Source organism: Temnothorax americanus, unplaced genomic scaffold, assembly GCF_048541705.1.
Source record: "Temnothorax americanus isolate GAGA-0224 unplaced genomic scaffold, ASM4854170v1 Scaffold55, whole genome shotgun sequence".
NCBI classification, from domain to species: Eukaryota; Metazoa; Arthropoda; class Insecta; order Hymenoptera; family Formicidae; genus Temnothorax; species Temnothorax americanus.
The window spans coordinates 565,318-588,474 of NW_027509705.1; the positions used below are offsets into that span (position 1 = coordinate 565,318).

Sequence of the window (23,157 nt, forward strand, 5' to 3'; positions counted from 1 at the left end):
AGAGAAAGACAATTCTATCGCTCGAAATTTTTTTTGGAGTAATTACGCATTCATATATATCAGTATACCTATATATTCTGTATTTGAAAACATGCTGTATTGTTTATAACCTCTATTCAAGTGAATTGTTATAAAAAAATGAAAAAGTGTTTTTTTTTTAAGGAATTAATTGCGTCCTTGGTTAATTGAACCTCATAATACTTAAAATTTTTTTTTTACGAAACAAAAATTTTAAGAAACAATTCTTAAATGTTTCATCATTAAAATCAATTATAGCATCGTTTGAGCCGCACAAAAAACACTTTTTCATTTTTCTATAACAATTCACTTGAATAGAGGTTATAAACAATGTTTCCAAATACAGAATATATATACTGATATATATAAATGCGTAATTACTCCAAAAAAAATTTCGAGCGATAGAGTTGTCTTTCTCTATCGCACGGTGAAAAGAGCATGCGCACTCTCTATCACTCGGCAACTACTTCACGCACACTGCTATGCTGCGTTCTCCTCTATTGCATAGAATAGTACGTTCAGCACTTCTCTGTCGCACCCCGCTCGTTTACTCAAATATTCGGATTTTAAAGCGCGGCAACCGCAAGTCTTGATCGACTTTGCTTAGGCAACCTAATACCACTGTGTTCGCAATAAAATTTTCTTTATTTTTTGTATAGGTCAATTAAAGAATACAGATGAGTGTAAATTATTAATACCAACTCACCTGTTTATACCTGGCAACCCGGTAATAGGGAGCAGTAAACGATAGGCAACCTAACTTTTACTTTCTACTTATGCTTTGTACTTTCAATTGGTACTGAATGTCTTGAGAATACAAATGAGTGTAGAAATAAAAAAAAATTCAATTAAATTATTTTTAATTAAGGGTAGCCTTGAGCTAATTTAATTAGGCAACCCATCCGCAATTTGTTTGTTTATTCATTATGTTTGATAAAAAATACCTTATATTAGGAAAACAGATGGGTGAAGGTCGATGTAGGTCGGGATCTTAGACTAATACATTAACATTAACACCTAGTTACGGCTCGATGCTCTTTCGTTGTTAATTGATTTTTAATCCTGTGAGCTTTTATTTTTATATTTATATTTTATTCTTTTCTATTATCCGTTACGTTTAATTATTATCTCTAATTATTATTTCTAATTCAGATTCCTATAAATATTTAATATTTATTCTTGTTTCTCTCTCTCTCTAATATGTGTTTTGTTGTGCGCAGGGCATTATCACACACAAAACTTTCTGTAGACATAATCTTCACTTTTTAAAGAGAAACATGAGTTTGGAACGATTCGAGAACAAGTTGTTCAAGCGTAGTAGTTCCTCCGTGAAAGAGACAAATACCCGAAATCAGTAATAAATATTCAAGATTCGAGCTATTTCGATGAGCAGCAGCGGGCTAATTCGGATGGAAATTTGCGAGCTACCAATAAGGGTTAAGATCCTAAGATGGAAATTGTGCAGGGGGAGCAGCTGTTTCTCAAACCCGATCGCTTAGCGACATTGAAGCCTCATTACAAGAGCGAGAAGCTGCCGCAATACACGACGTTCAAGCCGAGCAACTGAAGATTTTACTGACGTTTATTTTGTATCGATATACATAGAAAACGAGAAAAAAACGAGGCGGATAGTAAAAAGAGCGAACGAGGGAACGACGCAGAGTGTGGCACGAAATCAAACGCAAAACTGTAGCTCTATAATATATTTCTATCAGCCTCTCTTATCACGAGTATGGAATATACATATTTAGGAGAACCGCCGCGTATACATATGTGCATGTAACAATTGCGAGCTATTCTATGCGAATCCGTCGTGGCGTTCGATCGAAAAGACGCAACAGCGACACGAGTCTCTCGCTAAACAATATATTGCCATTCGATGACAATTTTCTCAGAAGTATAAAAACGATTGATACGATCCCCAGAACCAATCAAAACGAGAACTATGCATATTTATAACGCTTACGATGATATTGTTAATAAAACAATGATTTTCATCAATCGCTATTTTTATTGATACCTTTAGAGTAAGCAAGTGCGTGAGTGGTGAGCTGCGAAATATTCGATACTCTTACGATGCGGCAAAAGTCGATTGTCTGTCAGTACATATTCAACATTATTGACGTAAATAAATTTATAATACCACCTAGATCCTAAATCCATTTCCAGGAAATTAAGAATTCTTTTACGCGATTATAAATATAGATTTACAATTATTATATTAGTATAGCTTGTCAATTCCTTATACTAATGTAAGTATATTCCACAATCCTGCGTCTTACTATCCAATTTCTATATTTTACTATCGTTTTTCTCACTTGGTTTGTATTACTTCAGAATTTGTACAAATATTACACTTCAAAGAGTCTAAAGATTCGAAATTTATGCCACATTATAAAGTAATACGATTCTTTTATAAAATTACGCTTTAGTTCCTGCGAAACTTTAACCTTTTCATTTCATAAAAAATTTGTACAAATTATTTTTTTAAGGTTGTTTATTAACACGATGTTATGGAACTTATAGTCATCGTTGTATTAAGTTAATATGAAATATATGTCGGATATTTTAATAAATAATTAAAACATATATTTTTTTAAAGAAGATAGCTTATTTAATCAAAAGAAGCTCTATTGGCATCAATACATTTCTTTCGACGATTTTGCAATGAATAAATGCCATTTTTAAAAAAATCTATATTTTTTAAATTTATGTTTTTAAAATCCATAGATTGTTTTACAGCTCTCTCTCTCTCTCTCTCTCTCTCTCGACATTATTTTAATTTTTTTAACTTTGTTTTTCGGAAAATAATGCAAATGTGAAAATATGGCTTGTAGGCAACAAATTCAGGGAATAAGAAGGATGTGATAGGATTTCTAATTTCTAATTTGAATTTACATAAGAAAATTATACGAATTTCATTAGAATTCATGCTTATTTTGAACTTTAAACAAAACAATCAAAACTCGTTTTTGAAAGAAGCTTAAATGAGCACAATAATTACAATATATAATAGGCGTAAACGATACAATGATAAGCAATTAAATTGTATATAAACTTACTATGACTGAAATACTGATACCAATTAATATTTTCAAATTAGCGAAAATCCGACGTTTCATATGCATTAACCTAATAGAAAAGTAGTAGTAAAAATTCTATCATTTTATATCTTTATTTTAAACCTTATTGCCTCTATATATAGGTATATATGAAATGAAAGGATGAAATATATATATATATTTGCGATTCATTCCCACTTACTTTGTCTACCATCCCGCCGTTGAATCACGTCCAGTTACACGTCGCAGAGTTTATTAATTGATTAATATAGAAGAGAAGATCGAGATCCGAGTACTGCAAGATCTAGGTTTCAACCTCGAGATCGCAGCCAGATTTCGCGGAGCGATGAGAAAGATGCGGGACGAAACTTCGCGATTACCGATATGTTAATCCTGAACAAAAGATAAGCCGCGTTAGAAAATGATAATAAATAGATAAAAATAAATATCGAAAGAAAATACCGAGGAATTATAAGAAGAGCTCGTTTTCTGTTCAAAAAATTTATTTATTTCCATAGTCCGAGAGACTCACGAACGAACGAGCGATACGGTCGATATGACAAATGGATTTGTTCTTTGTAGCTGAACTGGCTGCACTATATAGCTAAGAGTTATCTTTTTCCTTCCAATGTAGAGTAAAAAAGATAAACTCTGAACTAGAGTGCGGTGTGTCAGTTCAACTACAGAGAACAAATCTAATGTAATAACGTTGTATCGCAATAATCGCTTTTACAAATTACTCAGCCAGAAATAATTAGTTATTGTATCGATGTTGAATTGACGTCGATAAATATAGTTGATGTCGAATATTGATTGAAAAATATGTTTTTGTCTCTCATCTTCAATGTCGTCATATAATTGTCTTTACATAACGTACATATATATAAATAATATACAATGTTAATTGAGAAATTGTGAATATTTTTGTAATTTCTATTTCGGCTAACATTACATTGGATCAATGCAAAATTGAAAAGCACAAAATTTATATACACATATACACTATACCGTTTAAAAGTTAAGAAGGTAAAACTGAAGGAGAGCTCCCTCCTCACCGATTTCGATGAAATTAGGCTTAATCGATTCGTTTTTGCACAAAACGAATGAATCTGGCAGAAAAAAGCCCCGCTCGACCCCGCGACGCGAGATATTAACTGTTAAAGTTGACGACTATCAGGTTATGAGACCTGTCATACCGACGCGATGCGGCGCAGCAACTCGGACATGCTCCGCGACCACATGCGCATGCTCCGTGCTGGTCACATGTGTAGTCGATGTCGATGTTGTACTTGAGCGCCCAACCTCAATTACATCATATATTGTTGTGTGCAATTCAAAAATATTTACAATGTCCTATTCAGTAGAGCAATTAAATAGCAATCCGTGGCTATAACGGTTGAAGATGTTGTTGGCGATGCAAAAACATGGCCCAAATTTATTCGAAAAATGTTTTGGGATAAAAATCTCAAAGATCACAATTGAATGATCCTTGTCACTTTTTCCTACTTGAATGCAGTATCCGAAGATTTTTTTGCACAATATATTAGCTTTTACGTTGAAAAATGCGTATACAGCGGAAAGAAAGCGCAATATTAAAGATAGATTTAGCTATTTAAATCACGAGGTAATTTCAATTGATAAGTATATATCAAATAAGTATTAATTATTATGTTTTTTATACTTTTTAGGAATTAGGACATATTCGACGCAGCCGCGTGCATACAGTTATCACGTTTATTTTAAGGAAATGTTAGATCTAAACTTTAATCCAATTAATAAATAATAAAATTTAATATATTGTTTTCAAGTTTGTAGTTTTGATTACAACAGAGAATATTTTTGAACACAAATTATTTCTGTTACAGATATTAAGCGTGTTGAAGTTAACAAAACAGAAATAAAAATTTTTAAGCAGAGAATAGTTGGTATATAAAAAGTACATATAAATCTGTGCTCTTCTATACCAATTAACTATTCTCTGCTTTAACAAATTACACAGAAATAATTTGTTAAAGCAGAGAATAGTTGGTATATGAAAAGTACATATATTTATATTATTTTACACAAGTTTCTCGCTGTAACCCATAATAAAGAAAAATTCATTAGTTATTTAATCGAGCATCATTTATATAATTGCTAAAGAAATACAGTGTCCAAAATGTGGTAATAAATTAATAATTGATATAAGTAATGTCAGATTTCGATGCCGAAAAACATATTATGAAAAGAATTCCAGCAAAAAATATGTAAAAAAACAATGTCAGTCCCAAACAAGTGCAAAATGTGATACGATTACTTGATATACGCGTTATTAAATAGTAAATAACTAGTAAATTAGTTTGATTATTGGCTACTGATTAGCTCAAATATATCATATTTGATACGCGCGTATCAAGAGATCGGTGTAAACTATTATAGGCCAAATATTATAATAAGATTATAAAGACAAAAATATCAACTATTCAACATCTATTCAATGACGAATTGATGCCGATTTAACTATAATTATTTCTGGCTGGGTATAATTTTATTTAATTTCGCGTCGCAAACTGATGCTTATCTCGCTTTCCTGTATAAACCTATCAGTGCAACGTATCCTCGTCGCTGCACTGTCAGCAAAAATTTCCGCACGGCATGAAATCGTCCTGTCCCGTTCGCGTGCAAAGATACGATTTCAAGTGAGTCTTGAGTCTTGAGTGGTCTTGAAGGCCTGGACACACGAATCGACGGAAGACGTAAGACGTAAATCGTAAGGAAATCCACTAATCAGAGTCGACTATTCCCCCCTTCTTCCTTTTCAGTCTCGAAAGTCGAACCAGAGTCTCTGGTCGAACTCGCTAGTTCGCCATATTGATATTAAATCGCGTGCATTATCGCGAGCTATCGAAGCTCAAGGAGTCGATCGACGCGCCGTCGAGCGCGCCATCTCGCGTCGGGCCCTCGTGTTCCGCGTGACGGAAGAGACGGAAGAGTCACGGAAGCGCCGTGTACATACGTGTAGGCGTTATATGCGCGTGTCCGTCAGCCCGTGGCGCTCGTGCGTGCCCGCGAATAAATTTTTGAGGTTAACGTTCGGTCGTTCGCGACGAACACCGAGACTACCGAGAGCATTCGCACGATACTTCGACCCAAGCACGCCGATGTAAAAGCTCGCAACGATCTCACAGTCATGGCAGTACGCGTACAATTCGAGAACAACAACGAGATCGGCGTCTTCTCCAAGTTGACGAACTCCTACTGTTTGGTCGCGATCGGCGGCTCCGAAAACTTTTACAGGTAAGCGTGACGTCACCCATAACGCAATCGCACGAAATCGGCACTGGCAGTCGACGTTCTTTAATTAATTAATTAATTTCACTTATTAATTCAACAATAATACTCAACACGATAATATCGGAATACGAATATTTTTACACCATAATGTCAGAAATGTGTCTTGAAATAATTGCACATTATTAAGCAAGATAAAGTGGAATGATAAGCATTGTACTTCAGTATATGAATATATATTATAATATAATATAATATGTTGATAAAAAGTATAAATATTACTGTCATTTTTAATGATCCTATATCATTTTGCTGTAATGCTATGAATATATTTCATTGTTGACGTAATTGCAGTGTATTTGAGGCGGAATTAGCCGAGACAATCCCAGTTATTCATGTATCAGTAGCAGGATGTCGCATCATAGGTCGATTGTGCGTTGGCAAGTATATTAAAATGACTTTTATGGACAAAGCACAGATACTGCTGCCAAGGACTTTCGAGCAGTCTTAAGTAACCGGATATTGACTAATGAAGTAGTAATGGGCCTATTTTCTGTGTTGTAGAGTTTATCTTTTTCTTTCCAATGTGGAGTAAAAAAGATAAATTCTGACCTAGTGTTTAACGATGGAAAACAGACCTATTTTATTATTGCACTGGATTACACTAGAACCTCTCCTCTCGCTTTCATAAAATTTCAAACATACCTATCTCACTTGAAGTACGGAGAATGTACATTAGTTCAGCCATAAAAAAACAGACCTCAAGTTGGTCTCTGGATCTCATTGTAAGAGAAGTTTCTTAATGACTTATTGGTTTTTGTTGTCGGCTCTAGTCTAGTGTTCTGCACCAGACCCATTCTGCTTTCGCCCTCCTTTCCTTCAGACTCCTGGGTTTAAAAAATATAAGCCTCAGGATTTGTATCTTTTATAAGATGTGTATAAGATAATGTCGGGAACTCGAACTTGGGACTATCGGTTAGCCATTTTCACAATGAGTCACTCTTTATCTCTAGCATATGTAATGTGAACTATAAATTTTTGATATTATCATTTTGGAACGCGTCAATCGTATGAGATAAAAACAAATCAAAACATGCAATTGGATAATAAATAGGAATTTGTTGAAAAATTTTAAACTTTTTTTTAGTTATTTTTATCTACTTATTATCTAACATTTACATTTATATAAAAATAATTGATTATATATATATATATATTATCTAATAAATAATAAATAAATAAACAAGTAGAAACTTGCACATTGTTTCCTCGTAGTTTTTAATTGTGCAAGTAGAAACTTGCACATTGCTTCCTCATAGTTCCTAAGTGTGCAAGTTTTTATTTTATTCGAGGTATAATTATCGGTATTTATTTGTTTTGGCTTCCTCATAGAGGAAGCTTTGTTAGCAAAGGTTCTGATTTCACACTTAACTCTTTTGGGGACTGCGTAAATAATTATATACATTCACTAAAAAATACTAAAAATACTTGTCCACTTAAAAACTAAAACAATACTTTATCGATAAAAAAAATCAACCCGATATTATAAATATTTGAGATAGCGATTTATTTTTAATTCTATTATATTTTCCAGTCTTTTTTTTTCTACCCCTATTTCATATATAATTGGTTAAAATTTGGTTGATCAGATCAAGTTTTATAAAGCTTCTATGTATGTACAAATTCTTCGAAATTTCAAATGTGTGTAATACGAGATCTGATCAATCAAATTTTAATGAATTATATATGAAATATAGGGGTAGAAAAAACTGGAAAACATAATAAAAATAACTAAAATAGTATAAAGATCTTTAAGAAATTTCTTGTGTTGTCAAGTACACAGAAACTTTTTAGCCTCTTTAATAGCTTGTGCTCATTTCTTCCCAAGTTGGAAGAAAAATCAATGTCATATAAAAAATTAAACATTTTTTTGAAAGTATCAAAATTTTCTTATCTATAGATATATGAAGGATACAGGGGGAAAATGCGCTCATGGAGAAGAACCATCAGAGTTTAACATACAATGTAAACGCTAAGTAAATATTATTATGTATTTCGATATTCTTACTGCCTTCTAGAAACTTAAAGTTGCGTTTTTCTCGAAATTACTCCGGATGGGCATTGATCATTTTTCCCCTATATCTTTCTAATATAACATATAATATATATTGCTCATAAGTATTTATATTTGCAATATAGCGAACAAGAATGGATTATTAGTACCAAATACGACAACAGATACAGAATTGCAACACATTCGAAATTCCTTACCAGATAATGTGAAAGTGCAGAGAGTGGAGGAAAGGCTCTCTGCTCTCGGCAATGTAATAGCATGTAATGATTACGTCGCTGTAGTTCATCCAGATCTGGATAAGGTAATATTTTTTATGTATTTTCTGTTATATTGGACTAAGTTTGTAACTGAAATACGCTGCTTTAACTCAAACTTTTGTATCTTTGATTAAAGGAAACTGAAGAAATTTTAGCTGATACTCTAAATGTGGAAGTATTTAGACAAACCATCGCAAGTAATGTTCTCGTCGGTTCATATTCCATTTTATCTAATCAAGGAGGTTTGGTGCATCCAAATATGCCTATTCAGGAGCAAGACGAGTTGTCCTCTCTTCTGCAAGTGCCACTTGCGGTAAGACAAATAATAAAACGATAAAACACAACATTTTCTATGTAGTTATAAGTGGTAATTGTATTCTTCTAGACTGGGACGGTGAATAGAGGCAGTAATGTGATTGCTGCCGGTATGGTTGTAAATGATTGGGCTGCTTTTTGCGGCATGGACACAACCTCGACAGAAATCGCCCGTATCGAGAGCGTTTTCAAGCTTAACGAAGCCAATCCAACTTCTATTACATCGAGTATGCGCGCACCTTTTATAGAAAGGTAAAACTAAAAAAAGAAAAAAAAACACGTAGCGTATGATTATATTAACAATTTCTCGTATAACAAGAATTCTCATCTCATTTTAGTATGTCGGACTTATAAAACAGGACTTCTTCAAAATACCGGAAAAAGTATATATATATATGTTGGACTATACATTACATATATGTACATAAAACTCGATATTTATGGCTTTATATATCAGCACAAAATTATTCTTTCGTCAACATATCTACGACAACTCTTCTTCGTGATTCCAACATAAGATAATGTGTGTGCTAAAATACTCTATATTAAAATTTGTACGAAATATAGTGTTCGTTTATTCAGACATTTGACTAATAGGGTAATAGAATACCGTTGTAAGATAAATTTGCAGTTAGTGACTACATGCATTGCGGCATTCTTTTTTTTTTTTAAGACGAATGAATATGAATAAAGGAGAAAAATTAAGCAATGGAAAATCAAAGTACTATATTACTTATATATCTCGTATTCTCTTCATAGAAACAATATGTATAATGAACATATCAAGGTAAGCTTACTTTCGACTATACAAATATCTATAAAGAATATAATCTCTGTAGCTTGATAATCGATCGAATACAACTACGTATGAAACAGAAATATTCTATTGAAATATATTTTAATCAATAATATTCTCTTTGAATACAAACGCGTTTTCATGTCAAAAATGTAAATTATTTCCATCCTGTTGGTTTACATAGTAAATGAACTACGAGTAAGAACATTGTACGGACTGGCCTGCTAATAAAATTTGTTGTAAACCAAGTGAGCCAGTCCGGTTTGTTAATTTTTGATCGATAAGACTAGAGCAGTGGTAGTTGTTCTGCGTGTAACAATTCGGTGGCTGCGGCGGAATCTGCACACATGACCAACGTAATGCCTGCTTGGTAAGATGCCGGAATGCGAATGTGAGTCGCTCCAGTAGTCGTGCTATTAGGTTGTTGCCTTTGGCTCATTGATTCTCGTACCATATTTACAACTTGCCCTGTTATCACAAATGTTTCATTAAAATTATCGCAATGTATAAAAAGTGATGCATAAAAAAATTATGTATAACATACCAAGGACATTCAGTTTTCGCCACTTTTGATCCATTGTCGCAAGTGGCGTTAGATCTGTATTTGCATTCCAATGCGCTAGAACGTCTGCTTTTCGTATTAATAAAATACTAGGACTAATTAATTGGTGCCACAGAAGCTAAAATCATATCACAAGAATAAAATTCCGGTCAAACTAATTTCGCGACGGTTGCTACTTGGACTGATGATAAATTTATGTAATTTATGCATTATTCGATCATACGAACCTGTTCAGGCAAACATTCTAAGGGATTTGTTAAATATATACCAGCCTGTCCTACACCGAATATCATTTGATGATGCCATGCGTCCGGTATATCGCAACCTTCACCGCAATGTTGTAAATTCATTGTTGCGATTGGTGCAGCACCTGAAATGTAGAAATACAATATTTTGTACTTGCATCTTTTGACTTTCGTTACATGCTTCGATAATGTATATTTTAAATTTTAAATCATAGTATTATACAGCTAACTGTACGTTTGAAGAATAACATATTCTTTAATCTCACCCTTGGAAATCCAATAATGTAACCAATGGGATAATGACACTTTTCTCTCTGGATAAAATGCAAAAAACTTTGTTACAGCTGCGCCATTCGTGGATAAAGATATCCCTCGTGCTATATCTTTATGAGTTGCCCCTGCTACTGAACGACTGACGAGATACCTCGGTAGCGGTACACCCAGCTCCCTTAATCTCGTATTTACACCTTTCACTAATACTTCCAGGGAAAATGATATATTTAAGGCCAACTAAAAACGATTATTTATATGAGACTCGATCAAATTATAGTACAAATTTGCAAATTTTCTAATTTTTATATATTTGTATGCTTTGCTATTACCAGAGCATTAATTGCGGATGTAGCACCACAAGCAGAGGTACCAATTTGCGTAACTTGCTTTATCGTAGCTTCCTGTTCGCTCCACAGCATTACCTTCTCCACTGGTGGTAATCCGTCTAGTCGTTCGTTACACAATTCACTTTCCTATTCAAATAATGCGTTTAAAAATTAATAAAACATGGTTCGCTCAACCCTTAAATTTATTTAAGAGTAAATATATTAACCAGATTGGAATCACCACTTTGATTAAACGCAGCATGCTTATTGAGCATTAGTTTCTTAGCCATTATTCGATGATAAAGCGTAGAAATGAGATTAACCTTCCTGGCATTCAAATTGGAATTGTCCGGGAGAGACGCTGTCGTGGACTCGGCCCATAATTCGGAATCCGAATCTCTGTTATCACTGGGCGATATAAGGTCACCACTCGTGTTATGATAACCGTAAGATTCGCGTACCGGGCAACCTGTATTACGATATAGTGTTGCGCTGTCCCATCTTCCTGTAAATTTCACGTAACATGAAATATCTTGTACAATAATATGGCTACAACTTGCATCGCTAAGATAGCCGTAGCTGTGAGATTACCAGTTCCAGCGCTAGTACTAGGCATCCATGGAGCTGAATAAGTTGGCTTTGCACTTTGTTCTACTGTACATTGATTACTTGTGCATTGTTGGAAAGTAGTATGATTAACATGTTGTGCAGTTTGTTTCGAAGTCTGCGGCATCGCTACCAATCCCTGTCTAGACACAACTTTTCCGCTACTCAGATCATTTAGCACTGGGTCTTGTTCTATATTATCTAACGCTATATTCTGTATATCTTCGTTTATAGAGGCCAAATCACTATCTCCAGTATCCTGCGAGGGAGGAAGAAGCATTATAATCCGACTCGATCTCATACAGCATCTCGTACAGCGAATATCTTACCAGTTCGCAGGAAGGCCCGGGATCAAAGTCCATCTCTAGGAAATCCATTTCTGGACTCGACCTACCACTATGGTTCTGTCCCTCCGCTTCCTGATTCGCCGCATGGTCCTGATTCAATTCTTCTTGTTGATCTAAGTGGATCACATCGTCGATTCCTTTATAAGTATAGATACAATAATCTTCTCCATCAGACATATCTCCTTCGTTTCCAGAGCTAGAATCCAACCGTTCTACCTGTTCTCTCTGCAAAGTCTAAAAGTAAGAAAACTCTAAATTCTCTGTGAACAAAAATATAAACACTCGACTACACGAGCTAGTATATAAAAAAACATACGTTCTGCAGTCCACTGGGACCAGCGGCTTCTCTGCTGCCGTTGATATTAGGTCTCAAAAAACAACAAGTCCCTTGACTCGTCGAACCTATACTACCGCCTATATTATTCAGTATACGTTTAGATCCGTAGGACTTTGATGTCCATGAACAATCAGCCTCCGGACTAGAATCTGAACTGCAAGAAACCTTAGAAGGGCATTTCTCTATGGCAGATGCGTAATCCACATTATTTTTCATGTCCACGTCGTCATTGGATTTAATCGTTGATAAATTAGGAGGCATTACTGATACGTTTAACATAGGTACACTCGAATGTAACGTAGCACTGGTAGCTGCGGCGGAATTAAGAACGGCCGATCCCAAATTATGATTGTGGTGTATATTTGCCTGAGTGGAAGATAGATTCAAGTGCATCTGGGATTTAGGCAGATTCAACGAGCTCGCATTCGTGAAAGTCTTATGCTTCAATTGACAATTAATGGTATTGGTGTTTACAGTCTGAGGCTTGATATTGGCGGTCGCGTTTGCAAACATGGAAGATATGTTTACATCTTGAGAAACGTTCTGCTCCAAAGAGTTGGCACAATCGGACACGGGGGTTTGCACGGACTTCGTTCCATTGGCGAGCACGACCGGGGCTCTGGACGACAGCGGCAGCGCGAGCCTGACGTTGCCCTCGCCGCTGTTGTTGTTCAGCCTCAACTGCTCCTCGCTCCCGTTCTCCAGCTGCACCTTGGACATTACGGCGGTACCTTGGTCCGCGGATTGATTGTCATTCTTCAGGCCGACGTCCACTCTGACCTCCGCTCTGCCCTGACCTCCGCTGCCATCGTTCCCCTCCAAATTCATATTGTCCTCGACGATGAGACCGGCGGCGACGGTGTCACACGACATCCTACAAAGGCATACACATTACACATACACACATACATGCACGACAGAAGGGCACCTTCGAGGGATACATTTTTTTTCCCCGGCCAGGGAAAACAAAAACCTTACTCTCTTCACTCTCTTCTTCTTAATCGCTCTTACCATGTGGCGCGACGCGAGATCACCCGCCGAAGATCGGCTGACGGCACGGGGAACTCGAACTCGAACTTGTGGAATGATGCGATTCCGTTGCGTGGTTAGACGGGGATCCACATCGCGCACCGTTCCGGCCGGAACTGCGGGGCTGCGTAGAGAAAAGAGCCTGCGACCCGGGACTCGCGCGAGTCCTGCGAAAAAGGAGACACCGCCTCGCCCAAGCGAGAGAAAGAAGAAAACCAGAGAGCGCTTCTCCGTGTCAGGTGTCAGGCGAAACAGTGCCGAAACACCTCGCTAACATCCCAACATCTCGCGGTGGTACCGGAAGTCAGCTGATTGTCGGAAACGAGTGTGCACTAGTATGCCGCATCGTTCAACGCTTCACACTTCACACGCTGCTTTTCGCTCTTTTAGTTTTTACCTATACTTGTTGACGCAATTGCCTCGAAGACGATCGCTCTATTCGCAAATATTCCGAGTTCCGAGTCGTCGATCATAGAAACTACCGCCGATCACATCGGAATGCAAATCGCGCGACGCAGCGTGCATTCTCGGTACACTGTACACTCGGAATCGTTATTACTTTTTTCGGCAATCCGGTTTTTATCCCCGATAGGAAAAAAGACAGGAAAAGATTTTTATTTTCTAGTAGACTTTAATGCAAATATCGATAAATATTTGCACAATTTATTTCTAAATAATATTTCGTTCTTTATTGATATATTATTCAAGAGTAGTTGTCCTAATTATTTATTTATTTTTTCAGAACTCAATTTTGTCCTTTATTTTTATTGCGGGAAATTATTTTTTACTTCGACTCCAATATTTAATTTTTGAATAATCCATTCATCTGAAAGTTTGAAAAATACCACTAAAAGTATTCTTTTTTATTACTAAGCTTAAATATATATATATATATATATATATATTTACACTAATATATAATTTGTTTTGTTTTTTGTTAATTATATTAAAATTTGTTTTTAAATTAAAATTGTTCATGTATGTTTGTATGTTACATACATACGATACTTGGAAGATCGGCGCAGCGGATCTGATTGGCTGCTCCATGTTGTGCCTCCCATATTACACGCGGGTTTACGCACATTTTTATTTCGCGAAAGTAACGTACATTAATTATTTAAAAAAAAAATAGCGAAAGAAGATTGCGTTTGATCAATGAAGCAGGTGAGTATCCGTGGTATCCGTTATCGACGACTCATGACGCGTCCGAGCGAGAAATATCTGAATCGAAGGGTATACTAATGTCGCCAGGTGTATGGTGTATACACTGTACACTCGGCGCGGGACGCTGTCGTGCTTCTCCTTCACGCGGTCGCGCATATACGGCGCATATAAATTCGTCGGGGTTTTGCGAGTCGAGCACTCGGCTGCTGGTGAGAGGAAACCTCGCGCAGAATGAATGTCGTGCGGATCAACTTCAAAAACGTGATATTCCTCTTCATGGCCCTTCTATCAACCTCCGTCCAGGAGGCTCGCATGGATTACGGTGAGTGGAATTCGCAATCCTAACCATCGACATGAGGACCGGGCGAGAAGAACTTTCCACGTGAAACATTTTGTAAAAATCAGTATCGAGGTGATACTGTATTTGTATTAATGCGGAAGCGCTGAAGTGTTTGATTTGTTTTTTTTTTTTTTTTTTTTTTTTTTTTACATGCGCCTGTAACTTGACGGTCAATGTAATCGTTGCAGGCACCGCGACCAGTTATGCTCTGAAAGAAGCTAACGTAAACTCGACGCCAGCCTATAGCAGCAAGAAGGTGAGATTCCTTAAATCCAAGTAGTAACTTAAAGTTATGATATTTATGAGTACAGAGTTATTGTTAAATTGCAGGAGGAAATGGCTGGTCTGTGTCCGAGTGGGATACCTTGCATAGAGTTGAGTGGAGAATGCCTGAGGTGCAATTTAAATTACAGCTGCAAATATGGGGCGATGTATGAAGCAAACTGCTCCGTGATGGAGCACGTTGATTGTATAGTACGTAAAACTTGTGCAAAGAATTCGCAATTCTTTAATTACGGCTTAAAGTTAAAGATTCTTTAATATATTGGTAATTTAATCAGATGTTTTGTTTCTTGATAGGGAGAACAGACTTTCTTGAAGAAATACATGTGCCGTTATTGTTATCAAACTGACCACTGGGACCATCAATGCCATCAGAAAAATTCCTGCAGCTCAGTAGCGTCTCCTCAGCAATATTATAGGTTTGTAACATTATCTCACGTATAGGATGGCTTATTTTAATTTATCCACTTAAATATCTCAAAGCCCTTGATACTTTGTGATCGTAACTTTAGAATGGCTTATACAAAAGGACACATAGCTAGTGTTTTCAAAAGGTTTTCAGATCAGCTATAAAATTATGCAATAGAAAAGAGTGGTTTTTATTCGTAAATTTTAAGATGATCTGACTTTCAGAACACAATCTTACGATTAAACAAGTTCACCATTATTTGGTCTCCTAAGAGACGAACAACTTTTGTCTAAAAAGTTTTTTCTTCTAAAACTTGAGTTTTGAGATATTTGAGTGGATACGTCAAAATATATGATCTTGTAAATGTATGCAGTACTGACCAAAAGTTTGGACCCGAATTAAATGCAAAAAGTTGAGATTAATTGACGAAATAAATGGTTACGGTGGTGTTTCTTTGACAAAAATTTATTGAAACAAAATATACTTTGATCTTTATATCAATAAAAAAATCACTTTCGCTTTCTACAATCTAATTTAGTTTATAAAACTAAAGCCTGTTTTCGTCTATGTAACCTTTATAGCTATTTATTAAGAATCGATTTAGAAGCTTTTAAGTTTCAAGTATTTTACCTGAAATATCCTTCTAAGCCAAGTATGGATTTGTAGTACCTCGAAAAAATGTTTTCTATTTTTGGGATTTACTTTTCTCTCATGCATCGTCGTTCTATTTATCCTATAATAATTTAATAGGTTTTAAATTTAGTCATTGTGGAGGCATATTATTATGAATATTTCCGAGTTTTTCCACATATATAAGTTTTTCTTGATATAACTTTAATGTTTAAAGCAATATAAATTATTTATTTTGTGAATTAATCTCTTTTGCTTCCTCATAGAGGAAGCTGTTTTCGTAAAAAAAAAAAATTTTTTTGTTTTTCTGAATGTGTTTAGAATGTTCTAAAACGTTGAAAAATTGCAGTTTTAAAAAATGTCTATGTATGTATGTGTGTGTGTGTGTGTGCGTGCGTGCGTGCGTGCGTGCGTGCGTGCGTGCGTGCGTGCGTGCGTGTGTGTGTGTATGTATGTATGGATGTATGTGCCAAATTTACCGAAATTTCTATAACTCCAGAACTAATCAACCAAATCTTAACGAATTATATATGAAATAGGGGTAGAAAAAACTGAAGAATATAATAGAATTAATAAAAATTGCTAATAATCAAGGGGTTCTTTTTTAATAAAATTTTGAATTTGCAGAAATGTTTGTTTATGCTTTCATTTCTGCAAATTTGGAGATACCGATCTATTTCTAATTTTATTATATTTTTCAGTCTTTTCTATCCCTATTTCATATATAATTCGTTAAGATTTGGTTGATTAGTTCTGGAGTTATAGAAATTTCGGTAAATTTGCTCTAACTTCCGCAAATATTGAGAAATTGCACGTTGCTTCTTTATAGTTTTTAAGTGTGCAAGTAGAACCCTTTGCTCACAAAGCTTCCTCTATGAGGAAGCCAAAAAAATAAATACTAATAATTATACATTAAATAAAATAAAAGCTTCCTCAAGAAGCTTTATAAGCGAAATAAAATAGGAGCAATGGTAGCGAGCTGTAATAATAAGGAAGCAATGTGCAAGTTTGTAATTTGCACCCTTTTTTTTTTACTCTTGATGCGTCTAAACTCTTGGCATCTAAACTTATAGCGTATGATGCTTTTATATTTTATGTATATTGTAAAAAATATAATACTGACATTCCAATATTTTCATTGCAGGACAAATTGTACGGTAAACGGTGACATACTCTGTCTGGGCAGACGAAGGTTTATGAAAAATTTGCCCTGTAACTGGACAGTTGGATATCGTTGGTCTACGGCTTTGATCTTGAGCATCACTCTTGGAGGATTTGGTGCAGATAGGTACCTTATGATCTCGCAAGCGTAATACTTGAAATATAGACAATCGATTAAATATGGATTTCACATAAAATTCTGAAATCGATTGTAGGTTTTACTTGGGACATTGGCAAGAAGGTATCGGCAAGCTTTTCAGTTTTGGCGGACTGGGTGTGTGGACTTTAATCGACGTGATATTAATCTCTATGAGATATTTAGGCCCCGCTGATGGCTCTTTGTATATTTAGATTATTTATGGATATTGTAATTATCAGTATCAGAGATCTAAGTCTTATTTCATCATAATTTATCATAGTCCTTGTAGGGAAATGTTATATTTGTTGAACTAGGTACAAATTAATGTGATATATGTAAATATATAAATATAAATAAGTTTTTATTAAATAAAACAGGCAACTAATCACGGATATATGATTTTATGAACAAAGCAAAGAACAATCTATTCTAAGTTAAGCTTCCTAAAAAAAAAAAATACTTAAATAATATAAATTTTACATTATTAGAAAGTTATTAAGGACTATTGTCTTCGCGATTTTAATCGTTGGCATGATAATTTATATTCTAAAATAATAAGTATTTATTGCAAACAAATCAAATCTCTTAGTCAGCAGATATTACCAATGACAAAATATAATACTTTTGTCTCGTATTCAGTAAACTGATGTATGCAAGAGGAAAGAAATTTTGAATCTAGAAAAAAATTGTGTGAGTGTGAATTTAAATTATATAATTAAATTTACAATTTTATTTTATTTAATGAATAACAATAATTATTGATGATTAAGTTATTTTGCTAAAGTGGTGTGGACCATTATAATATAAAGGAATATTCGCAATTTAAATTATGAGAAATTTATTTTTATATAGTCATCATGTGGACAATAATAATGTTGTGTATCTCGTGACCATGAGCATAGCTATTGTTAGCAAGGTCAGCTACGAAGGTTTACAAACTGTTTAGCATGGTGGTGCACCGTTTAGCATTTTTTTTCCTTCTGCTTTTATTTTTAAATTTTCTTCTCATTTTATCGCTAATTCTGTTTTTTTTTCTGTCTTTGCTTTAACAATAATCGCTTTTTATCCTCTTCTTGTTTTTTTAACTGTAACCAGCGATCACTTATTGTAATCACATAAGGTAATTGTATTTTATTTTTTATTTTCTTTTTTGATGATTTTTTTACTGCAGGATAAACTAAAATAGTTTTCAAAGTTTCTTCTCTGCTGTTTGAGATTACTAATATTTGCGTTGTACAAATTTCCTGAACATTATTAGTTAAATCATTGTTTAAACATTTCTCGTGCGGTTTATGGACATTTTAGTTGCAAATTATAAACGAAAAAAATATAATATGTGGCATATTTAACTTACCTAATTTGTTATCCAGACATGATATACAACAACCTCGGTTAATAACATCGGTGTATAAGTATTTCAAATACTTTATTAAACGTTCGTATAGGCATTAGGAATACCTACACCAATAATAACGATACTGGATGATTATTTGAAGCGACAATAAAAAATTCACAAAAATATTTCCGTAGAGAGATAGCGAGACGACACAATAAGCATGTCGAGAAAGAGTGCATGTATACTTCTGTGGTTGAAGAAGCTAAAATATCATTTATCATGGTAAAAAACGCCGAAGCAGGAGTCTTGTAAATGCAAAGTTTTGTTATTTATTAATTATACTGTATGTACATTGTGCTGTCATTTATTAAAATAAAATGGAGAATTCTGTCTTGTGACATGATGACAACCTATTTTACGTTGCGTTAAATTTCTTTATTATTCGCTCTGTACTTGTGCTATAACGTTTAACGTATTCGTGAAACTCGTAAAATTGACCGTATGGTAAGATTTGCTAGAATACATATGCGGAAGGAACATTCTCCACTCCTTTCGATAGTCGAAAATGGCTTGTTTTTCCGTATGTTTAGGCTTCGTTTTATGGCTGTTTGTTTATTGTCGAGGGAAAAGAATAGTATCCGGTCAATTTTAGAAGTGTGCTGAAACGATCTATAGTAATTTTTTATTGAAATGTCTTTTTATTTCGGAAAATACCGCAACATAAAATAGGGTAATTTCTCGCCTCGATAGCAAGAAATTCAATATGGCTGCGGTGACTATCCAGGAGCCTTAATATGTCATTTAGATCCCAATTAATTATTCACGTTCAATCCTCTTAAGCGAATTTAATCTGTATTATCAGTGCTATCTGATGACGATTCGTTCCCTTCGACATTTATTATAAAATTAGGACGTTTTGTCATCTGTCGTAGCTCTTTCTTCGTACAACATGAGATGTTTTTAAACGTGCGTTTATGTTAATGCTCTAATTGCAACTCATTTAGGAGAACTCCTGTACTGTTTAATGCCCACCATAGAATTACTGGCTCGATCACTTAGTTTTACTGTTTCACTTGTGTAAGATATACAATGTTGTGGTCGAGCGGGGATAAAACGTTTATAGCTATCTCCATTAATTACGTTATTTACCGATATGGATGGATACCCGGATTATATAAATTAATCATATAAATTATAAATATCTTGTAAATTATTAATAATTATTAATTATAAATTATGTATTTTGTAAATTATAATTTTTGCCTTAAGGCAAACTAAAAGGCCTCTGCACAATATTAAACCTTCCAAACAAAATATATATATATTTAAAAACAATTAAAAATTTATGATGAAAAGCGCAGATCATTATTAGCTCTAGCAAAATAAAACGATGCAGGGTTTAAGAGCCCGGGCACATAAAAAAACGTGAGCAGTAAGCAAATCAACAGTCTTATATTGTATGTTATTCTGTTACACCCCATTAATATTACCAGAATATTACTAGTTATACTAACATTGATACAAGCGTGTTACGTAACAATTACACAATTTTTGTTACATAACTGTAACGCAAAGAAAATGTATAACAGTTATATTACCTGCATATAACGAATGTTCAATTGCATGTTACTTCCATGTTATGTAGCCCTTATATATCACAAGAATAACATTGTAATATTACATGTAACTTCTATGTTATATTGGCGTTATAAAATGTGTTCACTGGGTTGCTTTGTTTTTAATATGTTTGTCTGAAATTTCACAAAATTGCTTCCTTATGTGCTGAGGTATTGTATTATTTGAGCAAGATGAAATAATAATGTCAACGTTCTGATATGCCTGCTCGAATTTCTCTAACTCTATTAATGCAAAAAGTCTGCGAATCAATGTTATGCGAAGTTATGATATATTTGTAACTTTAACGCACTGTTGCAATCTTTATTCACTTTGTCGTAATCGTCACGCTCAAAGTATGCGGCAGCTCGATTATCGTAATACAATCCTTTCCCAGTGTCGTTTGTTGCTAGTTTAATTGCTTTCTTGTAGTGACTTATTATGGCTTTAGACCACTTTCCGTGGATAAACTCTTTATCACCTTTTTTATTCCATTCCTGTGCAGTCATATCTGACTCTGCCATGGTGGAATAATACTATAACACAAAATATATGATGTTGCAATGTATGTTTTAACATGAAAAAACTTTCTATGACATTTCATACATATTATCTTAAATACGAAAAGCACCAGATTATAAACTTATTACAAAATAATTATATGCAAGCATGAGACACTAATAAATCAAAAATTAATTTACAGTTTAATAATAATATTGCATTTTTTAAATGTAAAACCTTGCATATAAATTGTAATCGATTGTTGCAACAATTTTTATATTAGAAAGCTAACTTGCATGCTAGTATATTGGAAGACAAGTTTATTTTCGGTAAATTATCTTTGACACAAATATAGGAGCACTGGGGTTAAACAACAATAGACTGAATAATATTATCGATCTACTGATTGTAATTCAATTTTATTATCGATCGCAACGGTTTGGGTCAACCAAATGGTTGTTTTTCGGTTTTTTCTTTGACACATCTCCAGTTCTTTGGTCTGTTCAAACCAGTTTGAACGTGTTTCGTGCAAACAGATCGTCACTTATTAACGGTCGGTCAGAAAATAAAGACTCGAGTAACAAAGACTTTAGATTCGTGAGGGGACACATTTGCAATGTTTTATGACGAGATAAATATTACATTACACGAAAGTTAATTATTCAGTTACATAAACAATGTAATTTATTATAAAATTAGGGTGTTTTGTTATACGTCACTTCTCTTTCTTCGTATAACATGTCGAGAGATTTCTAAATGTTAATGCTGTAATTGCAATTTATTCAGTAGAATTCGTGTACTGTGTGTGTCTGGCTGGTTTGGGTTTACCGTTTCACTTGAATAAGATATACAATAGCATGATTCAGCGGGGATGAAACGTTTTGCTCTACTTGCCTCAACGATTCGTCGAGGTATTTTCGGGCGAAATGTAGCAATCTCACGTTGGTGTTACAAATACCTTTATGTCACACGTGCGTGGAAAGTGGCCTATTCCGCGCGTGACGCCTTCGGCTCGTGCGTCCACTTCGCACCCGTGAATTTCCGTTTTCCCGCACTTGTTACACAAATAACTATTATTATATCGAATTGAATTACGTCGCACGCTGCAAGTTTTTATTTAGATGATCGCGGCAAAACATAACAGAATGTAGATTCTTTACCTGTCCCACAGCACAGCTTTCTCTTGGTTTTCTCGTGTCGCTCGATTTCTCAAACTTCCTGTGCTCGCTCTATGTTTGCGATCCTAGGACTTTTTAAGGAGTAATTGAAACCGACAAACATTATCCGAAATAAGCACCGTGCCGTGTGCCGTCTCGTTGGAATAGAATTTCATTCGGATTGGCTGTTATTAGCCATGTGACCGGCATATAGTAGCTAATGAGACGCCTTTCTCTGCGCGTCACGTGACTTTCGAAAGCGCGGATTCGAACGCGCGTAAAGCCGTCAGATTTTTCGCAGAATTCAGGATAAGACATTGAATCAGTTTTTTATTGTTGAACTGGCTAGTTCAGCGTTTATCTCTTTCCTTCCAAGGTGGAGTACAAAAGAAAATCTCTAAACTCGTGCAGCCACTTCAGCAATAGAAAAAGTTCAGCAGAGCTTTATTACAGCGATAAGCCCGAACTCTTTGGACGCAGCGTATGACACTTTAACGTGTCGAACGTGATGTACGCTTCCCGGTATATTGCGCTTTACATTGGAGATTATTTGAACTGTGACGAGTAGGCTTCTCAAGTTTTTTTTTATTTTTTGTGGAAATATGTGCATGAGAATTTAGAAACAATGAAATCTTCAAAAATGCGGATTATCGGCATTTGAATCCGTTATAAAAAACATAAATAGTGTCAGTAGCTTGATGTATGTACACACATCTATATAATAATATATAATATATATATTATAATATAATATTATTAATTATATATACTAAGGTTGATTGGTTGCCACAAGATGAACAAACTTTAGCGGCGTTAAGAGAAGCTGGCGATTCCATTTGGGTCAGGGGCCGAAATGAAAACCGTTTATACGTCCGCGGCACTCTCCGAACTCCACCGATTGCTAGCA

General features: G+C 34.8%; 4 protein-coding genes and 2 long non-coding RNA genes across 7 annotated transcripts in view; 3 read left to right on the forward strand and 3 right to left on the reverse strand.

The window, feature by feature from the left end:
• The window catches only part of LOC143904621 (irregular chiasm C-roughest protein), a 214,705-nt gene extending 212,529 nt beyond the window's left edge, over positions 1-2,176 (forward strand). The window contains exon 13 of the mRNA XM_077419437.1: positions 1,484-2,176. Within this exon, the coding sequence (XP_077275563.1) occupies positions 1,484-1,585 (102 nt within the window). The 3' untranslated portion in view covers positions 1,586-2,176. The remainder of the gene's footprint in view (positions 1-1,483) is intronic.
• LOC143904623 (uncharacterized) overlaps positions 1-5,017 on the reverse strand; it is an 84,161-nt gene extending 79,144 nt beyond the window's left edge. Inside the window, exons 1-2 of the long non-coding RNA XR_013258994.1 lie at positions 4,089-5,017; positions 3,283-3,473 (exon numbers count right to left, since the gene is read on the reverse strand). This is a non-coding gene — a long non-coding RNA (uncharacterized LOC143904623). The remainder of the gene's footprint in view (positions 1-3,282; positions 3,474-4,088) is intronic.
• A 1,040-nt stretch (positions 5,018-6,057) lies between these two features.
• On the forward strand, positions 6,058-9,668 carry Eif6 (eukaryotic translation initiation factor 6). Its single transcript, XM_077419425.1, has 6 exons — positions 6,058-6,356; positions 6,705-6,790; positions 8,550-8,725; positions 8,818-8,994; positions 9,067-9,248; positions 9,335-9,668. The coding sequence occupies exons 1-6, from the start codon at positions 6,250-6,252 to the stop codon at positions 9,348-9,350; spliced, it is 744 nt and encodes a 247-aa protein (XP_077275551.1). The 5' UTR covers positions 6,058-6,249; the 3' UTR covers positions 9,351-9,668.
• A 29-nt stretch (positions 9,669-9,697) lies between these two features.
• LOC143904608 (uncharacterized) lies at positions 9,698-14,009 on the reverse strand. 2 transcript variants are annotated; one of them, XM_077419424.1, is made up of 10 exons: positions 13,500-14,009; positions 12,468-13,362; positions 12,134-12,385; positions 11,790-12,063; positions 11,522-11,703; positions 11,202-11,345; positions 10,866-11,109; positions 10,582-10,724; positions 10,337-10,472; positions 9,698-10,260 (listed from the first exon to the last, which is right to left on the reverse strand). In XM_077419424.1, exons 2-10 carry the CDS (start codon positions 13,359-13,361, stop codon positions 10,079-10,081), a joined length of 2,451 nt encoding a protein of 816 aa, XP_077275550.1. In that variant the 5' UTR covers position 13,362; positions 13,500-14,009; the 3' UTR covers positions 9,698-10,078. The 2 variants fall into 2 exon arrangements, with proteins under 2 accessions (XP_077275550.1, XP_077275549.1); XM_077419423.1 differs by having other exon boundaries at positions 11,426-11,703.
• Positions 14,010-14,774: 765 nt separating this feature from the next.
• Amx (TM2 domain-containing protein 3 almondex) lies at positions 14,775-18,034 on the forward strand. The gene is made up of 6 exons (XM_077419426.1): positions 14,775-15,003; positions 15,210-15,277; positions 15,352-15,495; positions 15,601-15,722; positions 17,487-17,630; positions 17,719-18,034. Exons 1-6 carry the CDS (start codon positions 14,913-14,915, stop codon positions 17,852-17,854), a joined length of 705 nt encoding a protein of 234 aa, XP_077275552.1. The 5' UTR covers positions 14,775-14,912; the 3' UTR covers positions 17,855-18,034.
• Positions 18,035-18,639: 605 nt separating this feature from the next.
• On the reverse strand, positions 18,640-22,394 carry LOC143904612 (uncharacterized). Its single transcript, XR_013258980.1, has 6 exons — positions 22,254-22,394; positions 22,052-22,147; positions 20,906-21,128; positions 20,577-20,729; positions 18,997-19,100; positions 18,640-18,727 (listed from the first exon to the last, which is right to left on the reverse strand). It is a non-coding gene; the product is annotated as an uncharacterized LOC143904612 (long non-coding RNA).
• Positions 22,395-23,157: the final 763 nt, after the last annotated feature.

What these genes read in the sequence shown, in the direction of transcription:
- Eif6 (XM_077419425.1), top strand. Translation starts at nt 6,250, where the DNA reads ATGGCAGTACGCGTACAATTCGAGAACAACAACGAGATCGGCGTCTTC. An exon ending in GGCTCCGAAAACTTTTACAG is followed by an intron (nt 6,357 to 6,704) that starts GTAAGCGTGACG and finishes ACGTAATTGCAG; the next exon opens with TGTATTTGAGGCGGAATTAG. An exon ending in TTCTGCAAGTGCCACTTGCG is followed by an intron (nt 8,995 to 9,066) that starts GTAAGACAAATA and finishes GTATTCTTCTAG; the next exon opens with ACTGGGACGGTGAATAGAGG.
- LOC143904608 (XM_077419423.1), bottom strand. Translation starts at nt 13,361, where the DNA reads ATGTCGTGTGACACCGTCGCCGCCGGTCTCATCGTCGAGGACAATATG. An exon ending in CCGGGCCTTCCTGCGAACTG is followed by an intron (nt 12,064 to 12,133) that starts GTAAGATATTCG and finishes CCTCCCTCGCAG; the next exon opens with GATACTGGAGATAGTGATTT. An exon ending in TAGTACTAGCGCTGGAACTG is followed by an intron (nt 11,704 to 11,789) that starts GTAATCTCACAG and finishes TGAAATTTACAG; the next exon opens with GAAGATGGGACAGCGCAACA.
- Amx (XM_077419426.1), top strand. Translation starts at nt 14,913, where the DNA reads ATGAATGTCGTGCGGATCAACTTCAAAAACGTGATATTCCTCTTCATG. An exon ending in GGAGGCTCGCATGGATTACG is followed by an intron (nt 15,004 to 15,209) that starts GTGAGTGGAATT and finishes TAATCGTTGCAG; the next exon opens with GCACCGCGACCAGTTATGCT. An exon ending in TGGAGCACGTTGATTGTATA is followed by an intron (nt 15,496 to 15,600) that starts GTACGTAAAACT and finishes GTTTCTTGATAG; the next exon opens with GGAGAACAGACTTTCTTGAA.